The sequence below is a fragment of the Pantherophis guttatus genome, chromosome 1, assembly GCF_059756535.1.
Source record: "Pantherophis guttatus breed Tessera chromosome 1, ASM5975653v1, whole genome shotgun sequence".
Classification (NCBI taxonomy): domain Eukaryota; kingdom Metazoa; phylum Chordata; class Lepidosauria; order Squamata; family Colubridae; genus Pantherophis; species Pantherophis guttatus.
Window position 1 is genome coordinate 305,968,504 of NC_142063.1, and position 16,732 is coordinate 305,985,235.

General features: G+C 37.9%; 1 protein-coding gene across 3 annotated transcripts in view; it reads right to left on the bottom strand.

Moving 5' to 3' along the window:
- Positions 1–1,114: 1,114 nt before the first annotated feature.
- The window catches only part of TTBK1 (tau tubulin kinase 1), a 94,728-nt gene continuing 79,110 nt past the window's right edge, over positions 1,115–16,732 (bottom strand). For all 3 annotated transcript variants that reach the window (XM_034427614.3, XM_087887809.1, XM_034427615.3), the window contains 2 exons: positions 3,320–4,929; positions 1,115–1,651 (listed from right to left, as the gene is read on the bottom strand). In XM_034427614.3, coding sequence (XP_034283505.2) covers positions 1,249–1,651; positions 3,320–4,929 — 2,013 coding nt within the window. In that variant the 3' untranslated portion in view covers positions 1,115–1,248. The remainder of the gene's footprint in view (positions 1,652–3,319; positions 4,930–16,732) is intronic.

Below are 16,732 nucleotides of genomic sequence, written 5' to 3' on the forward strand. Positions count from 1 at the left end.
CAGCGCACAGAAGGGAGGGGGTACCATGAAGGGAGGGGTATCCCCCAAATTAGCCAGCTTCAAAAGCTTTATCGGGATTTATCAAGCGCCAGGTTGAAAACCAAATAATTTGAGAGGTGCCAAACACCAATGATTGTCTGGCAGCTGAATTTCTAGAATAAGCAGGTACTATCATTGCAAGGCATTTAGAAATGGAAAGCCTGTTTTAAAAAAAAAACATAAAAATTAAAAACTGCATGTCCAACATATCCTAGAAGGAGAGGCAGTCCATGTTTTAAAATGCCTTATATTTGGATTTTGAAAAAAATACCATAGAGTGGAGCCCTATTGGTTCCCTAGGTCATTATTTAGGCTTTAGCTCTTTTCTTTGCACTTTTGCACTGTTTTTACCAATAAAGAGATCATGTAGAGCTCCCTGAGAACCTTTCACTGCTGCCTTTACACAAAACACTACTTCTGGTGGATATTAGCTTATGGACATAATGCCGAAGGGGAAAAACTGATGCCTCTCTACTTCAGAGCAATCTGGAACAGGTTGTCTCAATAAACCTAACACTTCTCTTTAGCAGCCTTCTGAGGACTGCTGCTACGGGATGCTATGCATCCAAAAGAAGCTGCAAAGGTACAGCTTCTCTCCCCTTGGCTGTTATTGACTCTTCATATAACTATAGGCAGGATAGCAATTAAGGGGTCTGATTGTGACTTTCTTTCTATTAATACACCAGCATTGCCAGAGCTACACAAAAGCAGGCTCAGAGAGAGAGTGGATGCCAAACAGGGACATCAATACATCTAGACCACCGAGAAGCTCATGCCGAGATTTCTCTTTCAGGTTCTGTGCAGCCCTTTTAATTTCTCCACTGACTGGGGCTGATGTGTGCTATAAAAAGCCATCTCTCCTAGCAATCTCTCAGGGTTCTGTAGTGTTGCTAACCGAGAAACTAAAGAAATGAGGATGAAGGAAAGAATATCAGGCACTAGGCAGGCTGCCTGAGTTGTTGCTTGGTGACCGGCAAAAGCAAGCATGAGCTGGCCAGGAGGCTCTCAGCCAGAGAGAGAGCTGGGATTGAGACGGCATGGGCATGTGTGGGCAAGTGAAGCACTGAAGTACAACTAGCTGCTATATGCATATATTTCCGACACATAAGGCTGTGCTGCGGCATCTCGAGTGTATATTATACGCAGAGGTTTTTCCAGCCTGGCAAGATGGTAGGTCGGTAGGTCTAATGGACTGGCAGCAGCAGATCATTATCTAGCAGTAGACTTGCCTTCTTGGAATACCTGTTTTCCTTTGGTTCCTGGAGTATGGGTTTTCCCTTTTGGTCCTTTTCTGAGCATACCTGGTGACACAGGAATATCTCCCAATAGGCCTATAGCCTGAGCCCTGGATGGAGCTTTGGGAGAAGACTGAGCCCATGGAGGAAATGTAGTCCCAGGCCTATGCGGTCGAGATGGTGATGGGCTTTCCTTTCTGGATAGGGATTGGCCTTTGGGGGAAGCACTGAGGTTTCGTGGAGGGAGAACAGGGCTTCTAGCTGGAAGATGGGAGGCTTTCCTTGGGCTGCTCTTCATGGAAGGGGTAGCAGGAGTTGGGGTAGCTTTCATCCGGGGATCACCAGATATGTTCACAAATGGCCTTTGCCCCTGAATCCTGCAAGAAGAAAAGAAGGGGAAAGCACAACGTTTTTTTTTTGTAACCAGGTCACCACAAGTATCTTACTCTAAAAATTTACAACATATGATAGAAACTAATAGTCTGTAACAGGTTAAAAAGAAACATATGGTGGCCAAGTGCTACCACATGCCACAACAAAGAAGAGGACAAGGTCAGTTATCACCCGGGGGTCATCATGAACGATCTGCACATGCGCAGAAGCATGCATGCGCGCATGAAGCTTCTGCGCGCATGCATACTCCCGTTGCAAACCGATAGCAGAGGTAAGTAGAACCCACCCCTGATCCTAATGCCTATTTTTAGTGTGTGACTCACATTTGCACTGTGACATGGTTATGCATATTTTGTCATTCTTGCCTTCTCTGTGGATACCCATATTTGGACATGTTTATACAGTGTTTGCTTCAGCCAAGATGTTATTTGCATGGTAGAGGTGAGATGCAGGTTATGTATTTGCAGGAACAGCATCACCTTTGCTGAAAGTCACATAAACCAAGCATATAAGCCACTTCTGTTAAAGAAGCAAACACTACATACTGAGTGAGCATTTAAAGGTAGAGAATTTCCGTTAAGATACTGGTTTCTTTTATTGAAGTATTTAAATGATATTTTGTGTTTATTTTCTAATTCATTGCCTTGTACAGTATATATTATTTGGAGGAAAGACAGGATACACATTAAATGAACAAGAAATAGATTTTTCTTTCCTTGTTTCTACAGCCCAGCAGAGGGGGCTAAGCTCCATTTGGCAGGCATCTCTTTCAGCCAGTCTCCAAGATGAGAGAGAGTCCTCTCAGCAGGCAGCAACAACTTGCAACCTTCCCTGCAGGCTTCCCCATTGACTTTCTGGGGAAGCCAATCGAAAATATTGTAAATGGTGATCACATGATCGCAGGGTGCTTGGAAACTAATCATAATTGTGAAAAGGTTGCCAAGTGCCTGAATTGTGGTCATGTGATTGGGAGTGGATGCACCATGGCATTTTATAGGATGTAAAACATCCCATCTGAGGCTACAGTAACTTCAGCTGGTAGTTAAATGACCAGTTGTAAGTTGAGGACTACCTGCAAGGAAAGTAAACATTAGAGAATCTAGATGCAGCTATGTAACTACGTAACTTGTAGCTAAGATAATAAAAGTCATAGACAGTTGATACATATGTCAGAATTGTTATCTCCAACCTTATAAATAGGAACGTCTAGTATACAATATTAAGTTGAAAAAATCTCCAGTAGGGAATACTAAACTAAGAGGCCATAAAATAGGCTTACTCCTTCAGTTGTGATTCCTGCCTAAAATGTCCTTTTTATATCTTTTATTTCTAAATACCCCTGTAGAATTTTTTTGTGTTCCAATCTGGTTTTAAAAAGTTTCCATGACCCCAATGGAGTCTCTTTTAAATGCAAAAATACCAACTTCCATCTAATTTTGAAGGCAAAGCCATGGGATGTTTGGGAAGGCTCTGTAGGCAGCCTATTTTAAAATTATTGTCTAACATCATAGCATGATTAATCTGGGAAAAAATGGTCGATTACAGTCTAGTGGATAGGTTGGGTAAATATAAAGAAGGAGCTGAGGAGACAGCAAGGACAAAAGTAACTCTAAATCCGACTGCTTGCTGAATCAGAAAGAAGTACCACATACCTTATGGACCCAGCTGCATCACCGGTACTTCTACTTGGTGCTGCTGGCGGAAGGGCGGAAGGGCTCCCATATTTTAGTTCTATCACAGGTGGCTTTACAGGTACAATGGGGCGAGGGATTCTGCTCCTTATATTTAAACTTCTCTCCTCCATCTTTACCAGGGAAATTCTCTCCTGATTTCCAATCTTCCTTGGGGTGAAATCATCTGAATCATGAGTATCTTCCTCAGAACCAGTGGCCGACAAGGTTTCTGAAACCCGCTGCCTCTCATCACTAGAGGAAGCAGAAGATGAAGCTCCAGAAGCTAACCTGAACAGATGGCTTTGCCTTTTCTCCATCACCAGGCGGGCCAAATCCTGCTGTTTCAGTCTCTTGTATAGCCTTTCTTTGCCAGAGTGTGAAGCTGAAACATCTGATCCAGTGTCTTCTTCAGACAGCAAGACAGGAATCCGGCTTCTATACCTTACATTCAGTGGCTTTTTGGAAGTTTCTGCTAGAATATGTGGAAGCAACTCTGCTTGTCTAAGGGATTCATTTGCAAGGGTTTTATTATCAAGGCCAGGTTCTTCTGAAATTAACTTACTATCTTCTTCCACATCTGACTCGGGAATAAGTTTGCCCTTAAGTTCTAGCTCCTCTTCTTCTCCCATTTTAACACCATTCAGGAATACCAGTTCCCCTGCAGCTTCAGAGGTGGTTTCAATATGATTCACTGAGAAAGCACAACTTTCCATTTCTCCCCCTTCCAAGGCTGAATTCACACTCCCATTTTCTATCAGTACCTGATTTTCCTCTAATTCTTCCTCAACGATTACCTCTTCAAACTGCCCTGTATTAGAGTATTCCTCGTGCCTCATAAGCTGGCCACTGGAAGACATGATGTTTAGATGTGTCTTTTCGGCAATATGGACAAATGTGCGTTCAACTTTAGTAAAAGGGGAGGAGGTTGTGGCCACAGACATAGGAGGCTTTGGTTCAGACTTGAGGATGGAAGACAATGTTCCTGGCTCAGATACATCAAGCTGGCTTCCCATAGGCTGAGGTTTCTCACTTTGAGGAGTCAGTGCAGCAAGAGTTCCAAGATCAGCATCAGGAGCCAAGTCTGTATTCACAGGAGACTTTTTCAGGTCACCTGGTGAAAAAAGAACTAATGTTTTTGAGCCTTCCTCAAGTTCCAAGTCTCCTTCGGCAGCTGATGCTCGACCCTTGGATTCCTTCTGGTCATCTGCTAAAAGAGTGGATGGAGCACCTTCCTGACTACGCTCAGTACTTTTTTGACTCACTTCACTGCTTGTCTCACTCTGCAAATCAAGTTCTTCCCCTAAATTATCAAGTTCTTCATCATCATCATCATCATCCTCTTCCTCTTCCTCCTCTTCTTTTTCCTCCCTTTTTTCTTTGTATCTGCCATTTGCCAGTTGAAGATGAGCATTAGGTGGTTTACAAGGGGCAGTTAAGACAACATTTGAGAAATCCACTTTTTTTATTCGTTGGAGAATTTTGGATCTTTCCCTATTTTCTGATACATCCCTTTTGAAATCTTGGTAAGGCAAATTTAAAGGCACCACCCTGGGGAGACCATTCATTTCAAAAGGTTTCAGTGGGAATACCTGGAAAAAGACACACAAAAATAGTTGGTTATCCAGAATGTTAAAACTATATAAGCAATGTTGTAATAGCTGAAATTAGCCAGGAGAATTAAAACCACAAATGAATGGAGACCAAGAGCTGGGGACCCTTTCCTGTCAGCTTCACACCACTTGGGGGAGCATCTGTTTGGACCCCGCAGCAAGTAGAATCAAAGTGGAAAGTAGAAGGACTTTGTCTCCTTTCACCCCTTTCTTGGACTTATATCTTTCTCTCTCTGAGGGAGAAACATTTGCCCCGAATGTGAATGTTACTTATGCAAGGATTTCAAAATTATGCAGAGACCAAGAATCACAGGATGCCCCTCCCCAGTTTTCTCAAATAACAAGAATTAATGAGGTTATGTTTGAATAAAGATTCTGCAGGAAAAAATTGGTATTCATCATAATGGCAAATCCCTTACCACATGATATCAATACCCTGGTTTAAAGCCCAAGGGTAATTACTGGGATGCCTGAAGAACAGCTGGTAGAATTCCCCCTCATTCTTTTTCAGTATTCCATCTTCAGTATCCAGATCTAATACATATAGGAAGGAAGGAGAGGCAACTGCCTCCCACTAATCCGATGCTGCTGCTACTAAAAACAAAACCTGCCCTTCACCTCCTACTAGTGTGATGTCTGATTAACACTCCTAAGAGGTAACAATGCAAAAGGTTATTATTCAGTAAATACACTAGCAAAGCCCATGGGTCATCCTGTAAAAAGAAAAACGTAACTGGAACAGAAAGAAAACCAGTTAAAAAGAGGATATACACAGTAAAGATAAACATTTTATGGTTTCTAGCAACACATAGTAGCAGGAAGGTCATTTAATAAAAGGAAAGCTGTAGAAAAAAACAGAGATGTCCAGGGAGACATATATGACATTATTTTGAAGTGGAAATACTGTTATTTAAAAGAAAAAACTATCTGAAAATTGATGAATATTTCATGAAATGAGTAGGAAGCAAGCGTTACATGGGAAATAGGAACTAGATTACTGTACAGTTTGTTAAGCATCAATTAGACAATAACAAAAATTGCTTAATGTAATTGTGATTCTTCAAGTGATCATCTGTGCTTTCACATGTATAGGTGATACACTTTTATAGAATTAATGCCAGAAACCTTTTACAGCTACTTTCTACAAAACTTTATGAAAGTGGGCCCTGCATTGCATATGCTCCAAGCAGTTGCTCCAGTTATACTTTTCATGTCATATTACTGATATGTCATTCCAGCAGCTCTAAGTATTTGATAGATCAGGCATCAACCAAAGGAGGTGAATTAATCATATTAATGCATATAGCAGATATGAATGATTTGGAATATACATATATAACATCTTTCGTTAGATGGACAGTTTTAAGATTTAAATATAATAGAATTCTAATATCCCTAGAAACAATTATATCAGGAAGATATGGAATGTCTAAAAAATTTTTTATCCTTTTTCGCATACTCTAAAGGGAAATCTGACATTAAAAATTGGGAAGAAGATGGTGATGCAGAAAAATTGATTAACCCTGTGGCTGTTGAAAAGGAACTGAGGGTTGGGAGGGATCTTTTACAAAACTAGATCCCCATATCTGTGATGCACAGATATCATATTAAAAGTACACCTTCATATAACATGGATGAAGAGTTCATTGCCAGATAATATGAGAGTGGTCATAGGTTACATAAGAGATTTGATAGAAAGGAAACCAATGAACTTATTGTACAGCATTTGAGTAAGCTTCAAATTATTTTGGCGCATATTTTGGAGGTCATAGTTCCGGCAAAGATAGTTAAAGTATACTTTATACATTTAAAAGAGAAAGAATTAAGTAGTTACTGAAATCTACTTGATCAGATATGAATAATATTCAGTAATATAATTCTAAAGCAAAATAAGAACAAATAACAGGGTGCACATTCGCTGAAATCCCAGAGTCTCTTAAGGCAGTTAGATCTAACAGGTCTTACCTTCTTGCAGGGAAAAGTAGCAGCAGTAAACCAAAAGGCAATCATGACAAAAGACTGATGACACTGCCCCCCCACCTTGATCATATTGCAAGTATCTCAAGATTTAAAAAAAAAACTAACATATGACCTCCAGCACGCGTTGGGTCAATAATTTGGGTCAAATTCATGGTTGTCATGGTGACCATGAACTCCTGATGAGCCCCAAATTCAATGCTAACTGGAAGCAGCTTTATATTAGCTTGAGGAATTCAACTGTCAGACCAGCAATGGAATCCAGCAGTCAGATATGTGTTCACTTTACAACACGAAGGCCAGTGTAGCAACAACAAACCCAGCTGCTGTCTAGAACCTCACCTCAACCATAAAGATCTCATATCTGATTATCTACAGCACAGAGGCTCTGAAAGCTATCAGAACTTCTCAGATAATAACTGCCACTCCTTTGTCATATCCTGAGGTCACAACTGATGCCAAACACAGAAACAAGGTGGGCACATATCTGAAAGAGGAACCTCCCTGACTCTGGCCCTCCAAGTCTAATAGATGAGACTCCCCTCACCCTTTGATAGGAAAAACACTGTCCAAATGAATGCAATTATATTTATAAGGAATTCCTGTACACGTATTTTCAAAAATGGAAACATTGTTCCATCAATAACTATGGGGTCTTCAATTGCAAAGATATCTTTGAGAAATGTGCAATTTGCAGTTAAAGATGGACTTTGATCTTCGTTATGCTTTTGACCAGAACGTTTACCTTTACACTAGTACCAAACTCAGATACTCTTAACATAAATTTCCTGCTACAATTGAACTTGATGCCCTGGCATGCCTTGTTGCTCTCTTCTCCACTGCCTTAGTTAGTATTGCATTTCATTGCCCTCCCCATTTAGAAAGAATAGTTTACTCCAGAAGCATCAAACCGTTAATTGTTTTCTTAGGCTGACACGTTACTACACTGGTTTATCTCTGTCCCAAGGCCAATAAGAAGTCAGAGAAATGAGGAAGGGAGAAAACATTAGCAAAATCATAATACAGGGTCCAAAGAAGGAAGTTCAAGAAAATCTATCCTCTTATGCTGATAAATAAGATGTAAAATTTAGGCTAGTAGAGCAGGATATATCCTTCTCTCTATTAAATCCAAAATTTATCCCTCTCTTTAACTAATAAAAATCCTCCACAATGCTAATGCCAGGTAAGGAGTTAACAGGAGAGTTTGCATTTGGATTTGAAGTCTACATTACAAGAAGAGTGATGGTCTGGTGAAAAATGAGATAAAAAAAACACTGCCACAAGTTATGCCTTTGATTCTTTAATAAGGTTTTGGTAGTATACAAGCTTTTTTTTCCGATTGTCTGGATTAACATACATGGATTTAAAAAAGGCACAAAATCCATTGCACAGCTTCGGTTTAGTTTTTTTGTTGTTTTGTTTTAAAAGATGAAGTTGCTTGTTATTTGTGATTTCAAGTGTAGGATCTTACAGTACTCTGCAGCATTTACAGCATGTTCTACATACAAGTAATTCAGTGCATGCTTTTATACATAAGATAGAATTTCAAGTTCTGTCTTGCCATTAGTCTCTCTATATACAGAAGTTAATACAGTGCTTTTATCCAAAAAAAAAAAAAAAAGAAGCTTCAATTTTTTTTCTTACATGCTTGGTTTGCCCAGGGGAATAGTGCAAGCATATTATACAATGTCAGTACAAAAAGGTGAAAGGCAGGAGCGCAGAAAATTATCTTCAGTTCTAACAGGCAACACACACAAAGAATAAAAAGGCTCAGGGAAAACAAACTTTTGAACCCCTTCTGGTAACTTGGTCCTTCCGAATTATTTCCTGCTATGCCACAATAAAGTTATACCTCATAACTCTCCCAAGAAGGGTTTTAGGCCTTTTCAGTCGATGCTAAATATACATGTATCAGTCTGCAGTAATACCGGGATGATTCTAATTCCTGAGGTTTTCATTAAAAAGATATTTAAAATATTAAGAATTGGCACTCCATATAAGAAAAAAGCAACACAAAACAAACTTGGATGTTTGGAAAAACACACCAAGATAGTATGCTGCCATAGGACAAAAAGCTGGTGCAAATGTAATGTGATATGATATCTTCGCTGCTGGACCAAGCATTCATTTTCTAACATGAATTCCATTCTTTCTAAATTTCTTTTTAAAGAGCGTCCCATAAATACATCAATACTGATTGACACTCTGGTTTAGCTGAGAAGCGATGAGCCTTAAAATCAAAAATTTGACATCAGAAGTCCGTTATATGCACAATTAAGGCCCCAGGACTGTGTGTCGACTTTCACCCCTGCAAGTTTTCAGTGCTTTTTCTAGAAGCCTCAAAAACTATGATAGAAGAAAACTATATGACTGGGGAATAATTATATTAACCACATTTATTTTTTATTAAATTTAAATGGAAATAAAATTAAATTTAGTTTTTTGTTGTAGCCTCATCTTTTTGGAATGTGACTTTTGGTCTTTATGCTCTGGGACAGGGGTGGGCAATTGTGGCTCTTTCACAACCTGTGGACTTCAACTTCAATTGCTTAACGCATTGTAAGCCGCCCTGAGTCTCCAGAGAAGGGCGGCATATAAATCAAATCAAATCAAATAAATAAATAAATAAATAAACTCCCAAGCTGCTCTGGGAGTTGAAGTCTGGGTTGTAAAAGAGCCACAATTGCCCACCCCTGTTCTGGGACAACAGAGAAGAGGTTTTGATTGCACAGCCAGAGTAAGATGTGTGTGTGAGAGAAGGAGTGGTTTTACTCTAGAGAAAGAGAATATGATTCCACCATTAAGTCAAACTGTAGTTAGAAATTAATTCTTTGTATGCACACTGATCCTACAAAATCATCACTGTTGCATTTCTATACATATTGGGACCAGTGTGTAAACAGAAGAAAAAAAAGTATCCAATCCTTCTCGCCTTCAAAATCTTAGTACTGCCAACTGCTGACCCATAATAAACAGTAGCAGCAAGTGTTTGGGCTTAGGATAAGGCAAAAGAAATATACTCTAGTCCCTGAGGGTGCTGATGATTATAAGAGAAATCTAGAAAACCCAAGAAACACAACACAAGTTACATCAAGTGATCTCAGGCATAAGAAACTAGAAGATGCCTTAGTCCTGAGAAATGCAGATGTATTTCAACAAATAACAATCCAGCTCCCACAAGAAGTAATAAGCATGAGCTTAGTATATCCTGAAACTGGTATGATCCTTTGCAGGCAGAATATGTTATTCATTTAGAACTTGCAGATTTGGCAAATCTAGAATTTCAAGATGTTGTTAAAGAATTTGTAGGATACCTGCTTTGTAAAATATAAATTCAGCCCTTGCATGATTGCACTGTAATATGTCCATTCTCACCAACTTAGTATTCTAAATTCTGGACACATGTATTGTTTGATGGCTTTCAAAAGCTATTCCTCCATTTATAGTTATGGATAGGTCCCAATGTGTTTTCTGTGTTCCTGATTCATCAATGTAGCCTTGCACAATGTTAGCAACCATGGCTACCACTACTGGCAGGCTAAAGTACACTGCAATCTAAATTGTATGAATCAGAAGCACTGAAATTAACCCCTTATGAAATATTCCTTTCAGTCAATCCTTTTATTTTGAAACTCTTCATATATTGCTATGGTTCTACCTGCAGAGGTTTTGAGGAAAAAAAAAAACCCATCGGAAGACAGAAAAGGAGAGAAATTTCATTAACAATCTTTGTTCCAATCTTGGGGAGAAGTAATAAACTATAAAATATTCTGAAAATATTAGTATCTTTTTGGTACAGAGATAAGGCCAAATATAAGCAAGCTCTGTTTTTCTCAGGAAGGACCAAAGTGAAGGGGCAAGTAAGTGTCCTTTGAGCATCCTTCTTATTCTATTGTTACATGGAATAGCTTTTGCAATGTAGATGCATTTTATGTTTAGAGATAGTTTGCCTGCATTTGTGATGATTTATTGATAAGGAAGCTCTGTGATTTATTACAAAGAAGATATAATTAAGCTAGGTACACTGAAGAAACAGGATTCAACCAAAAGCATAGTACATTGTTAAAAAAAATAGATCATAAATTTGATTCTGAATGTTAAATTACATGCAGGTTAATGCAAAAATGGAGATCAACTTTCAACTCCAAGTTACATAATTATAGCAGCTTGTGTGTGTGTTTTACATTCATTATTTCATTTTTTTCAGTAGTTTGAATACTACAATGACTACCAATACATCAAATGGAGTGTTAAAAACATTTACTATAAATGTTATCCTTGTGCTATTGTGAAACTGCTAAAGCAGAACTAAATGTTACCATGATTCAATATACAGAAGTCTAACAATAAAAGGAGCTTGACCGACTGTTACTTTATAAGTGTTACCAAAACTAGCAACAACAAAAATACTCTTTACCAGTTTCATATCATTGTGGGGAAAGACAAAATCCAGAAAATCATTTTTCAATACTACATAGCTTCTATCAAGAATCCTTGTAAAATAAGGTAACGTAAATTGTAAGCTGTACAAAACTGCACAAGAATAATATTGTGATAACCTAACCCTTCAAAGCGATTGACTTTGATCTACAAGTCCAAAGCCAAACGCCTTAATCCAAATCCAAATGCAATGGGAAGCTGCTCGTCAACAACAACTTCAGCTCATTTATCAGCACAGGCTTGTGCTTAAGGGAGTGATAGCTTTTGATAGTAGTGACTTACAAAAAGGAAGGTTTTTTTATTTCAAAAGCAAAATTATCTACATGCCATAAATGGTATATTATTTTGTTTCTTCTAAAAACTGCCAAAAGTAGTTTTCCATTTGATTGAATTTCTTTGCAGTGTTAATTTCAAGATGAGACCTCACATAGTAAAGCAGTTCTCAGCTTGTACTATCATAAGCTCAGGCCCAAGCCATTGAGAAATAACAGAACAAAATCTGCACAAAATTCGCTGATTTTGATCCTATGCTCCTCTTTCAGTTGTTCAATAGATCAAAGACCAGAAGAAACAATAATGGACAAGATATACAATCAAAGATGAAAGTGTCATTTGGTGCTGAAATATTAAGGAATTACTCAAAATGGCAGGAGTGCTTCACCAATAACCACAAACATTTGATGTTGGGTCAGTGATGAAAAATATCTTAGAAAAGGGGTGCTGTCCTGTATTTTTATCTAACCCAACATCTGGTAGAAGAAAAATTAGTACTTTTTTAATGTACAAATTCATTGGGGGGGGGATGACCATAAAAGCAAAGCCCTAATTAAGGTTGGTATGGTAGATTATATCCAATGACTACATTATGTCCTGGAATACAACATACAAAATAAGCTGGGATATATATGTGCATATATTGCATCTTTAAGAAAATCTCTAGATACCTACATTGAAAATAAACAGAAAAGATTGGTTAAAGTTAAAATTAATTTAATTAATTATCTGATTTGTTAGGATTTCTAATATATTTATGCTAGAAAATAACCCACTTTTAGAAGTCAATTTGATCCCAAACCCACAACATAAGAATACACAAGGTAAACCTTTCCCCTCTTATTCTAATATTCTTATACTAAGGGATTTAATTAAGAATAATGGAAAATGAGGGAAGCATCACTACAATTCAGTAAGGAAGAAATGAAAGTGCATAACTATAATCTCATTTTTAGACATTCATATAAAATGGTATAGTATTATAAAGTTTTGACTATTTTATGTGAAAGACTGAAAGATAGAAGCCAGTTCACAAATCCATATTAGTGGACTCAAAGTAGTGGATCTATGGAATAATTCCATAGATATGTAAAACAAGATCCTGACCTTCTTTGGAAATGACTGGATGTCTTTCCCCACAATCAAAATAACATCCTTAGAGCCTAACCCAAATCTAGTTTGTACTCATCTTTCTTGTATCATCTCTAGAATATCAATTTTCCTATCAGGCCACAATCTATTACTAATTGGTGTTTAGCATCAGCATAAGGAGCTTTGAATGTAACTCTATTTTACTATCACAGATAGCAAAACCAAGCTTTTAAAAATCACTATGGAGCAGCTGTGTTAAATAAATAAATACTATGTGTGTACTGCATATATTGTGCACATGTTTTGTAAAGCACTTTAGAACATTTTGGATGAAAGATACTATAAAAAGCCAATATATTATCACATATACATCATTTGCTTATTGTATCACCTACCAGCCCAAAATCATTGACTGTGAAATTGTCTTCACAAACATTGTGATTTATAAGGAGCAAGCACCTTTAAAAGAAGGTTGAGAATTAGAACTATGATTGTAAGAAAAAATAGCCTAGAAACAGATTCAGGAACATTTATGCAGAATTCTAGATATTAATGTAACAGAGGCAGAAACATCCCTAAAGAAGGGAAATTTGGAAGAAAGGAAACAAGGTATGCAACAGATACGGAAGAAAGGAGAACAGAAATTATGATGACGTAAGGTGAGGAAAACTAGGCAAAAATCTATGGATTGAGCATGAGGTGAAAGGAAAGAAACAAGGAGGAAAGCAGAAAAAGTTCAATTTCTACTATTCAATGAAAAAAAGCCTTTTACGGACCAGTGGGCTCTTAGAGAACTATGATTTTTGTCTTAGGTTTCAAGAACTCCAGTCACTTTCAGCAGTTTTGAAAAAAAAATAACATGATAAATCAGTTCATAGACAAAGAGGTGTTATATATTATGAAACACAGAGCTAAGAATCCTATACAAAAGATTTTATCAATTATATTAAGATCTGGAAATCTTAGAAATTGAACTCAAAAAACTAGAGCAGTTTTTAACTGCTGTAATTAGAGTAGCATAATGGGTTTCAATCTCCATTACAAATCAAGGTTGCATCAATGAGGTATTTTAAACATTAAGTTGATTGGCTATTATCTTGCAGCTGGGGGTATTTTAATAACATACCACATTGTGATCAATGGAACTGTTTCCCCATTTTCATGATTCATGGAATAAACCTCAAGGGAATAAATCCCTCATAGGCTCTATTAAAATTATTGTTGTCTTTAATTATTTTGTTTTTAATAATTTCCTAAACTGTCTTCTCAAAGTGTACATTTCACTTACCACTTTATATACTATATAATATCAAATTGGAGATTAGAATGTACAATAGTACAGCTTCAGACTTTTGTCCAACTGGGACCTTTGCAGATATACTAAACCACAACATTCATCACCCATGATGTGTGATTATGAGAGTGGCAAGACATGATGGGAAGTTGAGAAGTAGGCTACAATGGGGTCGGTGAAGATTATGCTGCAGAAAGGTGCAACCAATTTGTGCCTTAAAGTGCAAAGTCATTTTTAAAATCTATAAATTGTGCACATGCAAATACACAAAACATGTTACAAGGAAATAACATTAAGGGGATGCATAACTTCTTTTCACTGTACTGCTCCATAGTGTTTATACCATGTCTTACAGCACTTAAGAAATGCTTTTAAAAACACATGAATGGCTTGATGAAAATTTAAATATTTTTGTAAGCCTTTAAAAGCAGGTAGAATTCTCAAGCAAAATTAAGATTACAAAGAGATGTGGGGACTGTGACCACACTAGAAAATTCCAAACAGCATATTACATATTTAAATGACCTTGAGGCAATCTTCTTGAGTCCCTGCACTCAAGTCATTCAAGACCTAGTCATCTTGCATTGGAACTACTGCAATGCGCTCTATATGGAGCTACCTTTGAAGAGCATTCAGAAGCTACAGTTGGTGCAAGTGCAGTGGTATGGGCAGCTTTTGGGGCCCCAAGAGTGGCCCATGTAACACCACTGCTCCGCGAACTGCACTGGCTGCTAGTTTGCTCCAGGTGCAATTTAAGGTGTTGGTAATCACCTTTAAAGCCCTTCATGGCATGGGTTCAGATTTCTTAAACATTACTTCTCTGCTATTGCTCCTGCCCTTTGAAACATCTTGCCCCTCCAGACTGAGGTTGGCTCCAACCCTCCTGACCTTCCCCAAGAGCTAAAAGACTTGGCCCTGCCAGTTGGCTCAGGACCACAATTGGGGAAAGGGCTTCACATTGGGGCTGGTTGATAGATTAATAAGAGATCCCATCTCCCTCCCCCAACTTCTTCCCTCACCATCTTTTAGTCAGGGTTGAGTATTTATATTTGTATATTTTAGTATATTTTAGTATACATATACACATATTGTGTATATGTTTTGTACAGTTTTATTTTTTAATATTGTAAGCTGCCCAGAGTTACCCTGTGATACGATGGGCGGCCAATAAATTTAATAAACAAACAAATCTTAAAGTTCTTTGCTTGGAAAACAGCAAGTCTGAGAATATTAGATATTCTCACGTATCTATATTTTGAAGCTCTTGTTTCATACATTATACAGTGGGCTTGTGTTATGGTTTTCATTTAAAAAGCAGTCTGATAAGAAATATACAAACTATTCAAAGTGGGTTAAAGCTGGATTGGTATATAAGATTGATTAATTAATTAATTAGGAGAATTCGCAAATTCTTTATTTGGCTTTGAAAGTTTTCGTCTTGGAGGCTTCTTTTTAATAAGGGCATTGTAAATAATCAAGTTCAAAAGAAATATACATTTTTTTGTTAGACCTACTGTATCTTAATTATTCTTTGTGTCCAGAAGGACTCTTAAACACATATCAGAATTATGTTGGTCTCTCACCTCATGGCCACATGAGTGTTATATAGGGAATTGCCTCTTTTCCATCATTTTTCAGACGACAGGTCATTCAATCCACAGGTTAAGTGTAATTTTATCCTCTCTCTCTAAATACACCTCTCCTGCGCGAGCTGCACTGGCGGTGGTCGTCCGGGTGCGATTCAAGGTGTTGGTGACCACCTTTAGAGCACTCCATGGCTTAGGACCTGGATATCTATGAGACCACCTTCTGCCACCGAGAGCCTCCCATCGGCCAGTACGCTCCCACAGAGAGGGGCTCCTCGAGGTGCCATTGGTCAAACAATGTCGACTGGCGGCCCCCAGGGGAAGAGCTTTCTCTGTGGGAGCACCTGCCCTCTGGAACGAGCTCCCCCCGGAGATACGGACGATTCCGGATTTACGTACTTTCCGCCGGGCCCTCAAGACTTTTTTATTTCAACAAGCCGGGCTGGCCTAACTTCTCTAATTGTTTAATTTTAATTTGAATTTTAAATGGGGTATTTTAATTGTTGGGCCAAATTGTTTAATATATTTTAAATTGCTTTTAAATTTTTGTATTCTATGTTTTTTACCTTTGGCTGTTCACCACCCTGAATCCTTCGGGAGAAGGGCGGTATATAAATTTAAATATAAATAAATAAATAAATAAATAAATTCTAGACACTGATCATTTATACTGATATGTGTATTGAAAAGCACATTTTGCTTTCAATAATAAAGTTGATTTGCACTAATGAGCTTTCTATTGTTGTATCTGCAGGCTACCCACCTGTCCTGGACAAGGTCATAAACAGGACCTGTGCAACCATTAGAGCAGGGCATTTTATGGGCCACTTTTGTGCTTTTTGTTTTGCTCTACATCTCCCAGAATTTTTTGCTGAGTATGCTTTTTTGAGAGGTGAAAGGAAAATGACAACCTGCATCAAAATGCTGAAATTCTAAACTGGTGTCACCATTTTAGACTTCATTCACTTCTTGAAAGCAAGCCAGGTACCAAAAAAGATTTGTTAGTATGCCATTTTAAACATAATCCTTTCCAGTTGATGCCAAGATAGGTCTGTGTTTAAGCATGCATGTTGCCTTTGGATTGAAGATATAAAACCCCCAAATTACATAATCTTTGGAT